Source organism: Melozone crissalis, unplaced genomic scaffold, assembly GCF_028551555.1.
Source record: "Melozone crissalis strain CALT ecotype California unplaced genomic scaffold, PUWL_Pcris_2 ptg000016l_1, whole genome shotgun sequence".
NCBI classification, from domain to species: domain Eukaryota; kingdom Metazoa; phylum Chordata; class Aves; order Passeriformes; family Passerellidae; genus Melozone; species Melozone crissalis.
In genome coordinates, this window is record NW_026535794.1 from 36,559,096 (window position 1) to 36,580,377 (window position 21,282).

General features: G+C 35.8%; 1 protein-coding gene across 7 annotated transcripts in view; it reads right to left on the reverse strand.

Moving 5' to 3' along the window:
• TBC1D5 (TBC1 domain family member 5) overlaps positions 1–21,282 on the reverse strand; it is a 313,714-nt gene that overhangs the window by 66,856 nt on the left and 225,576 nt on the right. For all 7 annotated transcript variants that reach the window (XM_054273245.1, XM_054273244.1, XM_054273243.1 and 4 more), the window contains 2 exons: positions 9,432–9,574; positions 3,488–3,594 (listed from right to left, as the gene is read on the reverse strand). In XM_054273245.1, coding sequence (XP_054129220.1) covers positions 3,488–3,594; positions 9,432–9,574 — 250 coding nt within the window. The remainder of the gene's footprint in view (positions 1–3,487; positions 3,595–9,431; positions 9,575–21,282) is intronic.

The following is a 21,282-nucleotide window of genomic DNA, read 5'->3' on the forward strand; positions in this document are numbered from 1 at the left end:
CTAAGAAGTGGAGCTAGCCAAATGCAGAAAAGGTTGAAATTCAATTATTCTGCATTGATCCATACTCATGCCTGTAAAATTAGTATCTCTTAGGCCCCCCCCTCAGAGGCAGGTGCATTAACTTGTTTTCAGCTATTATAGAGATGTGTATTTCTCTTCTGTAACACTGAAAAATATCAGAGATGTGGTGTCTAAAATGTTCTCTCATCTCAGCTGCCAACTGGGGTTCCCAAAGTGAACAGGAGAGCTGCTGCAAGCATTAGATTAATGGCAAGTACTAATTACTTTTCATATTATTGTTAATACTGGATAATGCTATGGCTTCTGGTAAGGCTTGATTTCACAAAAGATCAGGAAACTGCACTTGTCCATCTTTAGGAAAAAAATGCCCCCCACCTTTTAAGTACAGCTTGCTTCTGACATTTAGGTTGCTCTCCTGGTGATGACTGCAGTGAAAAGAGGGAAACAAAATGGGACAGGTTCATCAAGCCTAAGTTTATCTCCCCTGATAGAGACTACATGACAAAAAGTAAGAAGAAAACACCTGTTATGTCAGAGCAAGGGAAGTGAAAAATTTATAGATGTATTTAGATATACAAACCCAGGTTATCTCCAGAATTGGAAGTTACAGATGGAAAAGCTGTATCAGGTTTAACATCTGATTACAACTTCACCACTTATGAGAAGATTGTTCCTTAAGAACCTTTCAGTTTTATCCACCTAACTCCAACCTTTCTTAGTCCAAATACCCCACAACCTCCCCTCTGTAAGATGACTTGGTATTTTCCTAGCTGTAAAAATAATATGGAAGACAACATATATATTAGCAAACCTGCAAGTGGTAGATTCCTGTTTGCAACTGGCCATGACTTCTAAACTGCATTTCTTGCCCAGTTGAGATTTAAAGCTTCAAGGAGCAGAAAGCAAGCCTCTCTGAGATATTTGGAACAACACTAAACATTCTTGGTATGTTAAACGAATAATGAAATAAGCCACTGGACCATGCAATAGTCTCCCAGAGAAGAGTTCTCTGATTTCACATATTAAAACCCAAGCAAAATCTTGGAAGAAATGCCATGCAGAAAAACTCAGCCCTGGATAAGGAGAGATAAAATTGCACTGAACCAAATGTAACTTTCTATTAGAAACCTATTAGCTTGTGATGGAGAAATGCACAGGAAAACATCAAAGAAGGAAGAAAAATAATTAAGCACTGAATTTGTTAATCGCCACTTACAAGTTGCAGTACAGACTAAAACCTTTGTCATTTCTTCCAACCTGCTTTTATCTGCACAGGGAATAAGGGCAAACTGAATTCTATCTATACAACTAGCAAAAAAAAAAGCATGATAATTTTCCCACTTATTTTTGAATATAATCTGTGCACTGACTTTAGACTCCTACAGCACCCATGATGCCTTATTGAGTCTTCCCTTTCATGAAAAGGGAAGGGAAGTCTTCCCTTCCCTTTTTGTGAAAAATATGGACAGACTTGGAAACGTTTGTGCATAGGTCTTAAAGAACAGCAAGACTTCCATTTCAGATATATGGAAAAAAGAGACTGATCAAATATATGCTTACAGACACCTAAGTGAAACCTAAAGTCACACCTAGGAAAAGGTAAGAAACACACATTTGAGTAATAGCTTTGAAAATACATTTATTTCTCAGACCAGGAGCGATGTTTTAATTTCAGAAGGATCCTTTAGAACAGTTTTATTTCCTTACTGTAAGAAGTCTTGATCTTTTTACGAAGCCCCAACATAAAGACCCAGTGTAAAATTAAGGGTGGCTGCAAGTCCTGTAGGCTCTTCATTTTCTGGAAATCAGACCTTCTCAACATTGAGAGTATTTCTCAAGCAAAAAAGTACAGCTCAGAAATGAGAAACAACTGCATTTTATCATATTTAAATTGACAAAGCAACTACCACTCTTAGCATCAAAGAGTTTCAAATACTGATTCACCTGGACAAAGAACTACAGAAATACATCTAGCATTTATCTGAAAGGTGTTCAAGGCCCACCTGAAAATATTAATTAATAGGACATCAAGGCCTTATGAGCCTGACAACTTCTTGCTCTTGGAAACAAGAGCACAAGGAGTGGAATAGTGATTAAGCCTCTTTGTGGGAAGTTGGTGGTTAATTTTTGTGCCCTTCAGCTGATAGCATATCTTGTATGCTGCCTAGCATGTTTCAGAGGACAGCTGAATCATTAGTAATCACTTTATTGTTTAACATATCTCTTCAATAAATGACAGATTACATATTGAATTCAGATGGATAACTGAGCAAAATTTTCCTCACTTTGCATCTTTCTTCTAAAAAGTATTTCTATCTTGTTTTGGAATGAAAGTACATAAAAAATTGCTGGGCAGTTTGATTTCACAGGCTGCTGCCAAAATCTTAAGAAAGATTCCTGAGATCTAACATTAGAAACTTTCTTACACACTGAAAAGATGATACACTTTACTTCTCATCATGAAAGAAATCTTTGTGCTTGAGAGGAATGAAAAAAAACAGTTATAAGGATGCAGATTTCTGCAAAAAACTGATATAGAAAAACAAAGAGACAATTTTTTTCTTAATCCATAGAAGTGTAAACACTGGTACTGAATGAAATTTTGCAGAAGGCAGTCAGAGTGCAGAAGTGATGAATTTTTTGCTTTCAAAGATGTTGTGCATCAAGAAGATGAGGGAAATCAGACTTTACACCTACTAATGGGACATGTACAAAGACAGTTCAAAACCAGCAGCACAATTCTGCTATCTGCCAGAGATCTGAGTAAGCACAGATTACTGCATTCAGCTGAATCTCAAGCACTTTATCCACTATACAGTGAGTGCCTCCTGTATACTATACCCACACATTTACACATGCCATTCTAAAACAGGAAGAGGTTTTCTTTCTTTTTTCAATAGATGAGTACATCAGAAACTGCATGCTAATAATATGTGGCATGAATTTATGAATTTATACATTTTATACATGTGAGTCTTTACAGCCTGTAACATCAAACTCTTGTTTTTAATCAAAACCCGTCATATAACCATTATATATTGGGCAGGGGTGGTGCTTTAAGGATTAACAGTGATTAATCCCAGAAATCCCATGAAAAAGGTCTTTCAGATGAAATTGCATGATGCTTTCTATACAGCTTACTAGGTTTTAAATAGTAACATTACTGTTTCCCTGAAAAGTGTACTTTATCCCAAAAGACGTCTGTGCAGAATACCAAGCAAAGTTATTCTAAAGAGCACATCAGCACTTACCAGAGCTCCTGGATAACTTTAGCAAAGTGTCCTTTAAGGAGTAAAGGGACTTGTTTCTACTCTGTTTCCAACTCTTTCCTTCAGCTCTTTTGTCAGGTGAGAAGAAACTTGAAACTATCATTTAGTTTCCAAAATGCAGGTTGTTATTAGCTTCATAGCATTTAGAACATTTACTTACAGTGATTTATTATTTCCTGTATTAACAGGTATCTCACCTTTGGATCTCGGAGAAAAAGTGCTCTTAGGATAAGGGAGTGAACATCTCCAATAGGTGGATAATGCATCAGAAGTCCCAAACAGGTCTGATAATTACTTGAAATCACTAGAATTAAAATGAAAATAGAGAGAGAGAAAAAAAAAATATAACTGTCTTACTTTGGTATTCCAAAACAGCACTTTTTCCAGTAAATTCATTGCAGTTCAGATTTGGCTGTCTTTTCCCACATGGTGTATTAGAACTCAAAAAGTATTCAGAGTAAAAGGAGAGAGATATAATCAAGCCTTGTGACTGCACTTGGTTTAGTGTAATTAAGAAGAGTTCTAAAACTATGATTTTATGTCATCGACACTTGTGTTAGCTCCAGATTCAGATGCCTCAATTCAGACCTCTGTAGCTGTGCCCCCAAAGCCTGCCCCTGTCAGTACAGCTCAGGGCAACGCCATCAGCAGAGCTTGAAGATCTAGTGCTGCAAATGGACATGTACTTTTCAGATGCTCCTCCACAGATATCTAAATTTAAATGTAATAATTTGCATTTATGGCTTTATGATAAGTTTGCCCCACTCTGATTATTTTTTGCTGAAATATCTTTTATGTTGTTCTTAAATACATATTTACATAAATACATGTACTCAGATACCTGTGCATACATAAAATTATTGAACAACTCCTTGTTTTCTTTTAAATCAGAAACTTCACAAAATATTTAGGAAAAAGGGAAAAGACTAGATTTTAATTTCATATATACTAAATAGTATAGTACACTATTAACTTGCTTAGATTTTTTTCACTTATTCATAACATTTTCAGCATGCTTTGCTAAACTTTGTAATTTTGTTCTAAGCTGTTTGATTCTATCTGAATCTATGTAAGCATACTCTATGGCTTTTTGCTCGTTGTCATCTTCTGGTTTTTTTTCTTTCCTTCCCAAATCAATCTAATTATGAGTGCAATTATTAAAGACATCTTTTCAAGCAGGTCTATGTAAACTACTTCATTTCTTTTGCACCATCTAAATCCAGGCAATCCATCTGCCACAGCTGTCAAAGCAATGCCTGTTAATGATGCCTCCACTCTGCAACATAAAGACAGCCTCCAACAATAGCAATTGTAAATAAATTTCTAACAAACTTTACTATGCTGAGAACTTCAGCTGTAGTAAGAAATACCTTTAATTAATCGGGATATTGGAAATACAAGATTATTTTGGATCAATAAAAGCAAAATAAAGGGCAGTTTTGCAGACAGAGAAATTTAAATGGTTTACTCTTTTTCCTTTCATGTGAATAAGCCTCATATCCTCCTGCACCTTACCTCCCTCAACAAGAGGATTATGGGGAAAAGATGCAGGACTGGGCAAAATGAATAATTATAATCTGTGTAAGGAACCACTTTATCATCTTCATTTCCGTTGCTGATCCGACAGCTTGTAATTTCATACATCTGCTTTCATTTGTAAAGCACTCACTTATCCTACTCATTCTTTATCTGTTCTGCCTGTTCTTTTTCCTACCCTTTGTTTTTCTTGTTCATATTCAGGTACCTGCTTTTTCTTCTTGAAGTCACAAAGCTGGCATAATGAACACAATACAATGGCCTCTGCCAGAGTTCTTTCAGAGTATAACACGAGCATCACACAGAATGTACCCAATCAAACTCTCCTTCGTAAATCAAATTTCAGATACTGAACTGCGGTTGTGATCATGATGCCTTTTTATCAAAGCAAATAAAAACAATGAATATTGATATTAAATGCTAAATAGCTTTATAAATGATAGACAGTAACACCAATGTGTTTCTCCTTTAAATAAATATGTGTTCTATTCTGCAATGAAAAATGGATTAAAAATATATTTTCTTTATTTTTCTTTCTTCTTACTGGAAGAGTTCTTTGCTGTCTCACAGATATAGAGAAAACTAAATATTAAAAAAACTAATTTATTTTAATGGTGCAGACTTGACCCCTGACAAAAAAACTCTTATCAGCACTTTAAAGGGAAGACCTGCTAACTTTTATATATGTTTTTTTTTTACCTTTAGGGTTTCCCCCACATATTTAAATTGAAAAAGGGTAGATTTAGATTGGACATAAGGAAGAAAATCTTTACTGTGAGGGTCTTGAATCACTGGCACAGGTTGCTTACAGAGGTTGTGGATGCCCCTGGAAGTGTTCCAGGTCAGGTTGGATGGGGCTTTGAGCAATCTGGTCTAGTGGAAGATGTCTCTGCCCATGCCAGGGGATTGGTCTAGATGATCTTTGAAGGCCCCTTCCAACCCAAACCATTCTATGATTCTTGTCTCTTCAGGACAAAATGTGTAATATTATACAACAGAGGGGCAGTTTTCTTGAAAATTACAGATAAACAGCAGTAAACCAAAACAGAATATCCTTGTTGGTGTTAAATGGATTTCTAAGAATCATCTATAGGATGAAGTTTCTGGAAGGAGATTCTGTGAAATACAAATATCCAGCCTCAGCAGTAGCTGGTGTGTTCAGCTGCCTTGTAAAAAGCTTGGTGGTTCTTCAGCTGTGCTTTTGCTTCTCTCATTGGCTTAGTGAGAGTCACATCTGGATCCAGCTTCTTCTGTGAACCACAAGTTCTCACTTCCCCACAGAAAAATGCTACTGGCATTTCTAGGGAAAGGAGGAGAGAAACTCCTCTCCACAGAGAATACAATCTTACTGTTCTTTTATTAATATTATAATTCAGTGCCCAGAGGAACATCAAATTGCCTTCTCCCTTCTGCTGTAGAGGAGACTGAACTTTCTCTGTTGGCCCAATAACCACCCCTGGGTACAAGCAGCAGTAATGTGGTGGAAAGTCTGAAAATTCAGAGTGCTATCCTCAGCAAAGTCCAAATTTTCTGATACATTTAATTTCTTAGAAGTTTATTATTTGATGTCATTGATCCTGTATCCAGATTATTTCATAACCCTGGAAGGGTCGGATTACTCCCCCCTTCTGCTTTACACATGGCCAGGTTCTCTTAAGAGCCCCTCAGCTGAGTTAAACATAGACAAATGAACATCTTGCACTACAACAAAAATAACTAATCAGTTCCTCTAAGAAGAAGCTATGGCTTCTTTATTTCTCTCAAAATATTTGCAGTGCTTTTAGAGATGAAAAAACTAAATTCTAACAACGGCCATACCTACTCCTCAAGTGGAAGCAAGATAAAAATACACTTATTCTAATACTGATCAGGCAAAATTAGCTCCTGGTTCAATAATGGCATTAATTTACTATGCAAAACATAGACAGGTCTTCTAGGTTTGTTCATTCTTATCTTCCTTGAAAGGAAGTAGATAAAATACATTTATTTTTGCATCACATCCTTCCCTCCATTCTGATTTCATCAACAACTGCATGTATATTCACACTGGTGAAACAGAAGCAAATATTCATGCTTCTGATTTCACAGATTAAAAAAAAAACAAAAACAAAACCAAATTTGCATGAACTCAAGAATTTTTCCAAAGAAATACAGGAAATAATTTATTAAAACATACAGCTATACTGGTACACAACCCTAAGCTTGGCATGTGAGGACTCTCACTCCACAGACAAAGATCTGCTTGGATACAAATGTAAAACTGAACAGAGCAGTTTACAGAATGGCTGTGTACATGATTATGTATCTGTAATCTCTAAAATATATAAGCAATAATCTGATAATCTAAAGGTTCCCTTCTCCTTGCATAATATATTGTTTGAGCAACAGAGGATTTCAAAACTAAAATAAAGATGAGAAATATAGCAGAAATGAGTTTCTTAAAATCATGTCCTTGAGAACATCATAATAGAGCACAGAAAAAAAATTCATCAATTCTCAAACCAGCAACTTTCACCCATACCCAAATGTGCTGTTTTAAAAGAATCAGCACAATTTCTAAACTTTCAAATGCTTTGAGTACTGTATTATTATAATTGCTTATATTTGACATTTTCATAACATAATATCACAGGAGCTTTATTATTGTTCTTATTGTTTCAAAGTTTCTAAACTAAAAATTTCCCAATGGTTTATTTAAATTAAAGATGCTTATCACCATTGGATGTTTTGAGCTTATGTTTCCTTTCACCAAATAAAGAGAAGCTTTTATAAACTTACTTTATTTGAAAATGTTTTTAAAATTTCTACAACTTTGAATTCTTTTCAAAGCTCAAATATTACCAGCAATAAAAAACATGAGGAAAACCAGAAAACTTTCTGTTACAGATATATAACAAAAGGTTTTTTATGTAATAAAGAACTGTGGAAATTGTTATGGCTTGAGCTTGACTTTGGAAAAATAGATTCAACTTTACATTATTTATGACTTATTTTGCTTCCCTGTTCTATTATGCTTAGAGTAACTAACTAGATTCAGCTGTAGAAGAAGTTACTTATTACAGAAACAGTCAAAATATGAAGTATTAGCTGTCCTGATGAGATGTCTTTCCCTCTCATTTGGGTAAATGTACCACACTGCAAAGCTATTTACTACTCTATTTACTACTATTAAGACTGGGAAGTTCAGGGAAAAGAAGGAGACTGATTTCATACAAAAGCCTAGAACACAATTTTAGCTCACATTTTAGTTAACTTATATTGATACTTGTACCCCAGCAACACAAATCAAAAGAAAACAAAGCCAGCACAACTTTCCCTCCCCAAGAAGAGAGAGGTTTCTTAGAAGCACAGTTCTGATGTGCTGTTTTTTTTAAAAGTAAGCAATGACACAAAATAAAATATTGATGTTAAGAAACTTTCTTACATGCCATTTCAGAACATATCTCTACTAAAAATTTTAAATTACTTCCATTTACTGAATATAAACAAGCAAGATTTAGACTTCAAAATATAATAACCTGGAATCAGATCCTCCTGAAACATCAGCATTAATTTTGGAACCTCTGACCAGAATTAAATGTCCAGTTTTTTGAAAGGAATGGAAGGTAGCTCTATATTCTGCGTGTTTATTATAAAGTAATTAAAAAACACATGAAGGCAGGCAGTGGAACAACATGTACGTGTAAAGTACCACATTATATTTTCAAGACTGGGCCCTAAAATAGGAACCACAGATGTTGAAAACTTCCTATGTCCTAGAATGCAAAATTGTGTCAAATATGTGACCTTGTTATAACCTAAAGCTTACAGATGGTATATGCTTAACTCTGAATAACTTGCTATAGAATTCATATACTTAACGACAGCCATACATCTTGCTGTGAAGCACATACTTTGTTGCATCAGATGCATACAGAATTTTTTGCAGAATCTGATAGGACAAAAATAAATACTTCAATTATCATTATGTATCTTTCTCCTCCCATTTACAATTATATAAGCTAACAAAATTTTCTTGGTTGCTTGTTTGTACCAACTTAATATTACTGGTCATCACTAAATTATAAGAATTCACCAGTCCACAAATTTCAGGTGTACACAACCAAAATAAAATAAATGACAATATTTTTAAGATGCCCCTCTTGCAGAGAATAAACACTCTCAGTAATTGCTACTCATCTCTGTTTTTTATTCACGATATCTCTTCAAAAATTGCGAGCCATTGTCTTGTGCATTTTCTCCTTTCTCACAGGGGAACAACATAAAAATATTTCAAGTGTCACAGGGAAGCTTTACTCAATTCATGAGCTTCGTCGCAAGGTGGAGCTCTATACTTGCCTGTATCACTTAGAGCACAAAATCTGCAACTCCATGTGAAAACACAGAACTACTCACAAAACAAACCTGCATTTAATTCCAAGATGCAATTTGTTTCATAAATACAACAGGCCATGTCTCATAATAAATATCTCCTCTCCTAGTATTTGGAACCATTTTCAATATGTTAAAAAAGTCACAATGAAATTTAGCCTTTTTAAGGTCTCCTTTTCCTTCAAAGAATAGGTTTGCATTCTTTAAAAAAATTACAAGATAGCTGATACTTACAGGCATCTCTGATATACAACAACATGGCTACAAAAATGTAGTCAACTAAATTCAGGGTGATACTGTCAGCAAATAGAGCATCCCAGACTACCAGAAGATCCTGAAGAGGGAATTCACGTCCAAACAGGAGCCTTACCCATCGCCTGAAAAAAAAGTGCAAAAGTTATGATTTGTATTTCTCCATTTTACCAAGTATGGTAAAGTCAGGACATATATCCCAGAATCAGCAACAGTCCTAAACAATTTATCCAAAAATTCTGCAAAGTATCAAGATCTGTGATAAAGACTTAACTAATTGTATTTGTGGAAATGTTACTGCATCCACATCAAAGAAATTATACATTAGAGACTGTAGAAGCTTACTGACTAGTATTATTATGTGGGTGACCCTCAAAGGACAAAATACATCAATCCCATATACCACAGTTTTGAGCATTTAATGTGACAGTGACCTAAGATGAACAGGAAAAAATGTTATGCAAGAATGGCCTGGACAGCAAAAACAGGAGGGTGAAGCCAGTGGTTTATGAGGAGCCCTGAAAAGCCCAGTTAAGTGAAAGCCAGTTCAGAATCAGATGCCAAACAGCAACTAAAATAGACCAGGTCATAGTTACTGTGAAAGGGCTTTCTCCCTGTTATGGATGACAGTATTTGCAACTCCATATAAAATATGCTATGGATGCTATTTTCATTAAATCTCATTTAAATCTTTACCAGATTTAGTGATAATCTTCATGTAGACTATACTGTTAATTCCTATTCATCTCTGTGCTGTTTTCATATCTAGCAAAATGTGAAAATTTGTTATATTAAAAGCAATATTTGCTTGAGGCTGGAAGCTTGAGATGTAGAATAAGGAAACTGTTTCTCTAGATTTCTCGTTTCTAGTTCTGACTCTTACACTGACTTACTTGCTGACCTCAGGAAAAGCACTTCTCTTCCCTATTCCAGAACAGAGCCATTAGCTTTGCATCTTTTTAGGTAGGATTATCTAAGGTCACATTTGAATGAGCTAAAGAATAGTTAGTAACATTAATCCTGAAATAGTTATTACGAAATGGACTTAAAAATAATGAATTACATTTTTAGCTGGGATATGCAAATAGCTACGCATGTGGAATCTGTTTATTCAGTGGCAAGAAAAGATTGATTGCAAATTTCTGCTAAGCAAATTAAGTCATTCTTTAAAACTCACAAAAATTTCTAAAAAGGCAACTAGAAATTTCTTGTTCAAGATTAGTTTCACTCGTAAGAATTCATGTTTAACCACTTTTGTTCCAGAACTCATTGTTGCTTTAAGGCATCCAGGGTTTTGTTATTGGCTTTTTTTTTTTCTGATTCCAGTATAAAGAAAATACTGGACAAATTAATTCCAGCATGCCAGTCTAGCACAGGCTTTGAAAATAGTAACGATCTGCACAAAAAGACAGTGTCTTATAAAAGAATTTCAAAGGGACTGTTGTGAGTGAAGGTTATGTTCACAAAACTTTTATTCTCCATGCCACTGGAACTATAGGTACAGTACACAAAATATCCAGATTTAGAGATCACTACATAGAATCTTTTCCTTGCAAGATATGTTCCCTTTTAAAAGTGAAAATACATGATTTCAAAAGACAGCATCATTTCACTCTCATATCAAACATTTATGTTCTATGGTCTTATAACTTTTTATGTTAGTACAGTAATTACAGAAGTGCCAATATTAGCTACAACAAAACAAAAACTCTGTATTTCCCTCTCTGATCAAACCCCTTTCCTATGAGGACTTATTTTGAGACCTCAGAAAAAGAAATCAGAACTGTTCTACAGAACCAAGGCTTAGCCATTGCATTTAGTACCATGTCTATTCTCACAAAGGGGTTTTGCCATAGGGCACATTACCCTGCAGTGCCCAGCCTACAGGAGACTATTACCCTACGGTGACACAAACATTACTCAGACTCTGCATGAAGCCGCAGACTGCTAACCTACAGTAGCAACTCCTTCCACCTGTAAAGCCACAACTTTCCACTTACACAAACTGTTAGGCAAGAAAACTCAGCAAAGCTTGAAGCATTTGAGCTGACTTTGCTTGCAACTACCCAAGTCTCATTCAAAAGCCTTGCTAAGAGTCTAATACACTTCAAGAGAAAAAATACACCATGGTGTAATGGGATTTGTTATTAGTCCTTTATTAGAAATCTCTTTTGCTTCTTTACTACTTCATTATGCAGTGCTAATCGTTTGTAGATGCAGGTTTATTCTGCTCGAGCAGAAGTCATTCCTTTTTTTTCTCCTGCTTTTATATTTTCTCCTGGGAAAATTAAATCTCATTCCCCAGAGGTATCACGTTTCACAGATGTAGACTGCTGAAGAACAACTGGACTTCCTTTTGCAACCATAATATTGCTGTTAATTATTTGAACCTTCCTGTCTTAAAAAGAGTAAGCAATTCATACTGTTGTAAATGCATATATACTAAACGCTCTCTTATTTTTTTCAGTAACGTTTAGCTCACAGCATCTATAAACTGAGGGCCCTATTGCCTATGAACCATGCTGCCATATGGCAGGACTTCACTCAGCTTTTATATTCATAAAAAAAGATCTTAATTTCTTAACTAAGTGTCCACACTGAAAAGCTGTCTTTCAAACTAACACATTTTTATTGCTTTTACAAGTATTTGCAGAGAATTTAAGACACCCTTAATAATTGCATTGTGCATGATAAACCTTTTCTTTTTGTTTCCTCCCCCCCTTTTTTTTTGTTGAGATGGCTGTCTGTGTTTTAATTATTGTTCTGTCCTGTTAATCTTGCCTTACATCTGTTACACCTGCAGACTGTGAAACTCACAATAGTATACCTTTTATCACATGTGGTAATACAATAATTCATATTTTACCAGGCACACTTAGCAATTAAAACCTACAAAAAACCCCCAGATTCTTTAAAGCCATAATACACCAAGGTACTACTACCTACATTGTAGAGTATGTAACTGCATCTTCCACTTATGATTCCTATATAATTAAATCAATATTCTCAAGAGATCAGTAATTACTAGCAATAGATAATGATTCATTAATGACCTTAAAATATAGGGAAAGCAGGAGAAAACTCTATGCTAGCAAAGCCATAAAAGAAGGCAATGATCCAGCTTTACCAGTTTTAACTAACACTAAAACCATTTTGACAAGAGATTTACAGGACAATTCCCCAGCCATCAAAATTTAAACTTATATTACATGTTCCATATATTTAGTTGTTTATCTTCTCAGTCTTCTTGTGAGGCAGAGAATTCTTTTTAAGAAAATTAAATAAGCCCAAGAAATAGTTACAAATGAGGCGAAACAAACAGTTAGGATTGTTTATGAGGCCAAAACAACACAATGAAATAAGAAAGAATAAGACAAATTGTAACAACAGGAAACAGGAAAGCATCACTCTGCAGCTAAATGCCTTGACCTAGGACTTACAAGTTGACAACAAGGTGCCTAAAAAAGTCTATTGTTAGGAGCATGTTTTCAGTCATTTATACATTTGCTAACTCAATGTTCAGTATAATTTCCACTCCAAGCATCTGCTCAAGGCTTGATTTTTTTTTTCATTCATTGATACTATTCATTAGAATAAGTCTAAAAAAATTCTGCTCGTGCTTAACTTAGTTTTTTCTGCAAGCATTTCACTAAGGTCTAGAATCGAAACAACAAGGTCTCCGGTATCTTCCTTTTTACTGTGCATATAAAAAATAGAGAAGCCCAAATTTGGTAATTCCTTGTTTGACCTAAACACAACAGAGTGAAGATTTCCACAGAGCATGTTCTGTTTCTTCCTAACTCTTGCCACCAGCCCAAGAATGCATCTGCCACCCGGTGCTTCATCCCAGCTACACATTCTACATTCCCTGCATGGCAAATGGAAGGAGTGTATCACCCCTGCAATGGCTACTGTCACTTGGGGGATGTGGTGGTGGCAGAGGATGATGCTGCTCTGGTTTCCAAAGCTTGCAAGACTAGTCAAGGTCTCTCAGAGAAAGGAAGGTCAGTAGGATTTTGCAGGATGTAATTTCATTTCCAGTGCAAGTTTTGCTGCCTTTTTTTTTAATAAGAAAATTATTTAAATGGACTTTAAGTATTGAAAAGAATACCATCTTATCAAAACTAAGCACTCGGAAGCTGAGAAATGCCAAAATTAACATCAGTTGTTTACTAACTGAGAAAATGATATGTAAGCTCTGTCTCTTTAAACTCTGTCATGAATTATGTTCAAGCAAACATTTGTAGCCAGTGCAATTTACTATGTAAAGTCATGGTCAATAATTTAGGAGAAAGGGTAGACAGACTTGAGCTGTGATCTGCCTGTTCAAAAATAAGATGTGGGAAAAGGATGAGGAGCAACATTTGTATAACACTTGCAAAAGAACTTCAAATTATATAGAAGATGAAGACTTTAGTAGTTCAATGCCACCAGAAAGCACTACTCTGGGCAGACTTGGTGCCTGCACAAGGATTTCAGACTGTGTTTCTAACCTATGGACCCGAGTGGGCTGCAGATGAGGTGGGCTGGGTACCTCCTGCAGAGGCACCCAGGGGTAACAGAGGGGGTGCTGCTCCTACAGCAGCACTCATCAACACTTGCAGGGATGAGAATGAAATACATAGCAAAAGCACCCTCAAAAAAGAAAACAGAAACTCTCACAGATTTGATAGTTGCAAGAGGCAGGAGGGAGACAGGTAAGTTCAATCAGAGGATGTTTATGGTAGTTCACTTTCTTTTAGTGGCATGAAGGAGACCAATCAAGACAAGCCTTAGCAGCATTCCAGCTTAGACTTGTTACACAGTCAATTTCTCCAGTGCTCCAATCTCCTTCCTTAATAAATCTCATTTTTATTAAAACCACCATGGCTATATTTGGTTCAGGATTTTGTTCTGAGTGTCCTAAAGAGATTAACAAAACCTTCAAATCATACAAGACAGAGAAGGAAACATGCCTGAAGTATAATCACAACTTGTTCTTTCAGCTACTCTTCTACAAGGCTTTTGTGGAAGGGCAGTACTGCTTATGGTGCATGAGGAACTCTTAATGATCACAGATGAGAAGAAAGGCAAAACAGCTAAGTGTCACAATTAACAAAATGGCATTTCTAAGATAAACAAAACCTTATTAAAATCCAATATTTTGTCAGAACAGAAAGAAGCCTGTGAAATCCCTACAAAGCCAAAAAACTGGTATAAGAAGTTATGTGGGAAGCTCAGCAGACTTTCAGGGATTTATAGAGACTTCTAATGTGTTCGATTTAAACACTGAGAATTTTGCACACGGCATACCCTCATATGCACACTACCCATAAATGATGTACAGTGTGATATTGTTACAGCATATGCTCAATTTTTTGCCTTAATCTACTTAACTTGTGAAGGGAATGAAAACAGACATCTTGCTAGAAGATGTGTTTACTTCAACCATAAATTCAAATGTTAATTCTGGATTTATTAGATAAAATTATGTGGCCTTTGTCATTTGAGAAGGCAGACAAGATGATCAGATTTTCCTCAGGCTGTAAAACATTTAAATATTATAGATTTCTACCACATTGTCTCAAGCACTGTATGCTGATTGTAAAAAAGTGTGTGTGATAAGGAGGGAGAAAGTATGTGCCAGCATCTAGCACATCATTCAGCTTCTCCTTAGAGATAATAGTGAGTATATAAAAAGATCCTTCTTATGTGTGTCTGCCTTATCTGTTTAAGTAATTTCAGACCTGTATATGGAGTACTATTCTGCTACAGAATGACATACATGCTTTAATATGCCCGTGATCTGGGTGGGATTGTCCTGTCCTGGACTCCCATCAAGGTTGTTCACCCAGCTTCTCCCGTTCTTGCTGCATGAAGATTTGGTGGATCATTGCACCAAATACAGGAATCATGGCCCTACTGCAGGGTGGATACACAGTCAGTTATTTGGTTTCCCTTTTCTGTTGCAAATACTCTTTGGTTTGTGGTCACATCCATACAGTTTTAAGTTTTACACAGCTATATTAAAAACTCCTCAACTTGAAAAAATATGATATCCACAAGCTTTCTGTTCCACAGTTTAGAAACAAGGGTGTTAATGCAAAGATAAAAATTAAAGTTTGATAGCAATTCAAATAAAAAGAAAATAGACATTTACATTACAGATTTCATATGTTTCAGATCTACCATATGTTTTCCTGTTAGAAAAAAAGCATTTAAGATTAAAGAATAATGATAATAAACACTCATTTATTAATATAAATCTACTCAAATTCAGACTAAGTGATGAACAATAATATTGCACATATTTTACTTTGTTGCCTTCCTTGCACTTGGGAAAAAGGTTTTGATATGCTCTGTTGACATTTCCTACTACTGTACATATCCTGAACTTTTTAATATTAATTACCTTATCAAACATAGACTAGCACATCTCTTAAAAAAAAAGCCATGAATTTTTTTTTTTTTACTGAAAGTGACACAAGCATCTAGTTCTTATGTGGATTATTTCCTTTCCTGTTTGATTTCTTTCAGATTGCTAGCAAAGATTACTTAGTTTTGCATTAAAAAAAAATCTTTCTGTTTTGGGAAAACTCTGTGCATTTCCTTATTATGAAGGTTTCTCTTTCCAAAAAATGAATTCCTAATAATTACCTTTCCTTTTTACTGCAATTTACCTTCCTCTGAAAAAGCACTTACTGCAGTTTTAAGCCAGACCAATTCTAATATACTCAGAAATGCACTTAAAGGAAAAAACCAAACAAATGTTACTCCTATCCTCAAAAAGGTTAAGAAATACCCAAGGATATACAGGCCTGCCAGCCTCACCTTGATCTCTGGAAAGATGATGAAGTAGTTAATTCTGGATACCATTTCCAGGCACGTGAAACACAAAAATATCATAAGGAGTGGTCAGTAACTGGCTTTTCTTTAACACTGACTTTCAAAAACAGAGCTAGGAATTTGAATCTATTTAGAAGAGAAAACAGAAAGAAATTTTCTAAGTTTTCAGCATGGCAGATGGGAGAAACTGGACCTTTAGATGCAAACTTATATTGTGGATGTAACTCTGAGTGATCAGAGACTTGCACTGAATGTGGCATTCAATTTAAGAAATTCTCTGCAGTGGCAGAAAAGTACACTGTTCAGTTTCTTTTTCATTCCTCCTAACCATTACAAGTTAAAGCACTTCAATTTTCGTATTGCAGATAAATAACACTTTATAAAGGCTTAGTAATTAACAGCTATTCAAGCACTGTATTGACACTGCCAGCCTGTGTTTGCAGCAAATACAAGAGTTACTGGACTAAAACAATTTACTGACCATTCCTTAGTGTGAAGGGTGGAGAACAATGTTGTACTCCAGAAACTACCTACAGGAAGAATGATCACAATGAAATAGATGTCATACTTTCAGTCATTGCTGATTTTTTAAAGAACAGAAATTCTAGGCATGTGTTATTAGTTTTTTAAAAGGTGGGTCAAGTTGACAACAAATATCACAGATCAAAACCAAGGCATATGTTTTTTCATTTTGGCCAAAATGCAGATGTTACAAAATGAAGAATTTAGCTGTTACATCATGACTTATTTAGCAGTTATCTGGTCTGAACTGTGCTTTCATTCAAAGGAAAAAGACTGAAGAATATGCCTGTGTTTCTGCGAAACAACTAAATTGAGACAGCTCAGGAAATGTTCAGATTTAAAGACCCAGGATCAGCCTGATAAAATTATGGTGACAAACCAGAATGACAAGAGGGGAGTGATACATTATACTGGAAAAAACTCCTTTAAAGTCAATGATAAATACCCCTTAAGTGCACAGAGTATGAGACTTCATCTCATCTTCATCTTCACACTCTGTAAACCCCAAATATAATGACCAATATCTGCAATAGTAAGAGAAAGATACAGGAACCTGAAGGTGTGCCTACTGAATCCTTAATGTTCTTTGCCTCTGTGCAATTAAAACCTACAGTCCTAAATACTGATGATGTATGTGCATTTTGTTTTGAAAATTGCTGCAGAGTAGCAAAAACATTTTCTTTTTTTTGACAAAAATAATTACAGGTGAATGATTTTAAACACTGTTTGCTGCAATAAGCCTATTGAAACAAAAGAGGCACTTCTAAATTAGTGAAGTTCCTACTGATATCAGCTATTAGCAATTAGGAACTCCACCCCCCCAACTTTTCCATCTTTAAACAGCAATGATTAAATTTGGTTTTAAAGTGGAGAAATTATATTAGAAAAACAACTCTCAGTGTTGCAATTAAAGCACAGTTCTTAAGATGATAAAATAAATTTGCTAATAGCTTTATCCATTGATTCAAGATGTAGGCAGTAGGTTTAAAAGATACGATCCTTTTGTAGAATTTCTCTTTAAAAGAGGAGTCTATAACATTTCGTTGATCCATATTGTCAAATATTCTATAGTGGTAGTACATTTTTCTCTACAAGGCTTAATCAAAATGATGTGCATTTTAAAATAAAAGGAAGATAGATAATTTTGTTAATAGCTCCAAAGTAAACAAATAAGCACTGATGAAATATTACAAAGTTTATAATCTATCTTTGAGACCTCTCTATTACAATTGAATAAAATGTCTTTTCTGTCCATAAAATATTGAAATCTACAATTGAACCATCTTTCTGTTACCCTGTAGTGAAATGTGAAACAAGCTATTTTTTTCTGGTGTGCCAAGAAGCTATCTGCCTGTGTCCAGGAATGGAGCTGCTACACTTTGTATTCAAACCATGAAGAGAACATGTCTGTTGTGAGTATACAACCTGTTAGGTTTTTACCCTCTCTAATCTTGCTTCTCCATCACAGGTGTTTTTTGGTGTAACAGAAAATTCAGCTCATAAAAAAGACATTTTTAGGTTTTCCTGCATGCCATCTTTTTAATAATTGGTCTGTAGTTGGTCAAACTGACTCTTTTTTTAAAAATAGGAACCTGCTATTGGATGAGACCAAGCTGCATAGGACCAATGAAGCTTTTAAATGTGCCCATAAGTGCTTGTATTATCAGTTTATTAATTTTTGGAGGGGCTTTTTTGTGTTTTTATCACAAGCAACTTATTGGGACAGCAAATATTAGTAGAATTATATAAGATAGACCCCTTTATGTATTGTTAGTTTTATTGTTAGTTTGATTTTTATAAGTTTATTTTGTCATTTTACTGCAAAAAAAAAAGGTGTGGGAAAAGCTTCTAATATCTTTCTTATGGATGTAGAATTTTGTCTCAATCAAATGGGAATCAGTGAATTCGACCAAATTTAGCCTGGGAGCTAGTACACAGATTTATGAGTGAATCATACAAATTAAGGAACATATATTAACCTTCCCACTTCTGCCTCAGAAGACTTTGGATTTATGATAATCTGGCTACCTTTTTCAGAGATATTAACCAGTCAACTAAATAATCTTAATGAAAGAAAATTTCACATGGGGAGCTGAGATCCCCATCCTAGACCAAAAGGAAGGACAGCCATGGACTGTAAACAAGACATGGACAGAATACCAGCTCCCATGAAACTCTAACCACTTATGGAACCTAAATATTACATTGTGAATTACCACTTTTATTCCACAGAGTATGGGCCGGGTGGAAGGATGTATCTGCATGAGATTTTGCACGAGACCTTTTTACTCACAGATAGCCTACTTGAAGGTACAAGTACTCACTCCAATTCTTTGTGTTCATAATATTAATAACCCATTAATATTAAGACAGATGATTTTAGCACCCTGATGTGCTAAAATCAGGGTGCTAAAATCACGTATCATTTGAACAGAGAGAGACATAGCTCTTCCAGGATTTTCCTGGGAGGCTGTGAGAAAGCTCAGAGAAAGAATTAAAACAATTATTATCTCAATCTCTGCACCTGGCAGGCAATCTCTGTTTGTCAAAGATGTTTACAAGAAGGAGTTGTCCCTTCTTGACCAATACGTGAGAGAAGGTTCCTAAAGGCCAATCAGGTCTTAGCTGCACCATTGTTTCTATAAGAACTGTGGATTTCTAAAAATAAGGTGTCTTTTCATGTCTTCTAATGATGGAGTCTCTGTATCATCTTTGTCTGTCCCCGATACCCCTTTGGTGATATCCTAATCAAACCCTGTGATATTCTCCTGATGCCTGCTGGTGTATTTTCACTTTCATAATCCCACTGTATTTGGCAATGATATGTACTATCCCTCTTTATCATCTTTTTTTTTCTCCTTCTGTCTGCTATGTGAAAATCACCACCATAGGAGAAGATTTGGAGTGAAGAGCAGCAAGAGAGAAATAACAAAGTGTTTGAGCCATGGGGTGGTGTCAGAGACCAAAACATTGATGGTTAATGGCTCAAGCAATTGCCCATCTGGAAAAGCTACAGGGCTGTGCTGAGGCCAGGTTTGCACCCCTGGACTGAAGGAGGAGAGGTTTGGGTGTGTGCTGGGAATGCTCTGATCTGCATAAGAGCAGCCCAGGTGCAGGGAGGGTGAGCACCACCACCAGAGGATGACCACAAAAAACTGACCTTGGTTTAGCAACCAGCTGGGTTTGAGCCAGATGAGGGAAAAGGCCAGTGGGAAGCAGGTGCTGCCGAGGTGGGATAGTGCTGATTGTCCTGCCAGAGTCCCCCCCTCACACAGCTGGGCCAGCTGTAACTCTCCCCTCCCAGGGAAGGGATCAGGCCACTCGTGTTCCCAGCTGGGCCTGAGGGTGTTCATCCCTTCCTGGGGGCAGACCTGGCTCAGGTCCACTGCCATGAGAGGCATCTGGCATGGCTTAGAGGGTGACATGACCCATCAAAGACCCCAAAGTGCCCCCGGACCCATTTCTGGGGCCTTCCCCAGACCACTGCACGTGATCCCAGTGTTGGAACAGACAGGGTAAAACTCACCCAGGGAGGTGCCTGGGTGTTCCCACCTGAACCAGAATGTAATAAACCCATTGAACTCTGTGTTTCATGGGATTTCCCCAGCCTTGATGGATCAAGGCTGCAACCATCACCTGGACAAACAAGATGCTGGATCCATGGATGGTGATGTCTTTTCTCTCCATTATCTACTATTATCCTTTTTCCATCTTTTCCTCACATATTTTCTTAAGTGATATCTTTATACTTTTATACAGATAAGAAGTATAAGATAATTTCTATAGATAATAACCAAAACTTCTACCTATCTCCTTTCCACTGCAACATACTTGTCCTAAAATAAACCTGCATTATATATATATCTATAAAAAAATATAAAAAATCGCCAGTCATTCAGTATTGTTTCACTCTAATCCACCCCAAGGGATCAATTACCAGGAAACTCAGTTACCCTTGCCTTCAGGGGTGGGTCATAACATGTGGTAAAATTAAGGATGGCAATATATCCAAGAATATGAATTATAAAGTAAACTGGTAACTTTAAGATAATTAAATTATATATCAGATTGCCTCCTTTATCTCATAAAAATGCATGAATATATGTCAAACATATCTGAAGTAAAAGGACATGGCCTTTACAAAGTGATAATGTTTCAGTTGGGTTTACAACAGAAGAAATTGAAATTGTGATACTTTGATATGAAGAAAATAAAAACCTTGTTATTTGGCAGTCATAGTAAGAACCGAACAGGCATCAGTAATGAAGATTAATAACTTCTAAAAAATCTTATTGAACATACCTTTTGCAGAATACTTATTTTAGAATTTGGAAAATTCCTCCTAATTACACTGAATTTGAACATAGGTAAAACTAGATTGAAAGTTAAATAAAACCCTTACCAATAAACTAGTAAGAAAAATGTGTAGAGATACCAGGATACCAAAACAGATGCAAATCCTCACTTGATACTTTCCCCTTGAGAG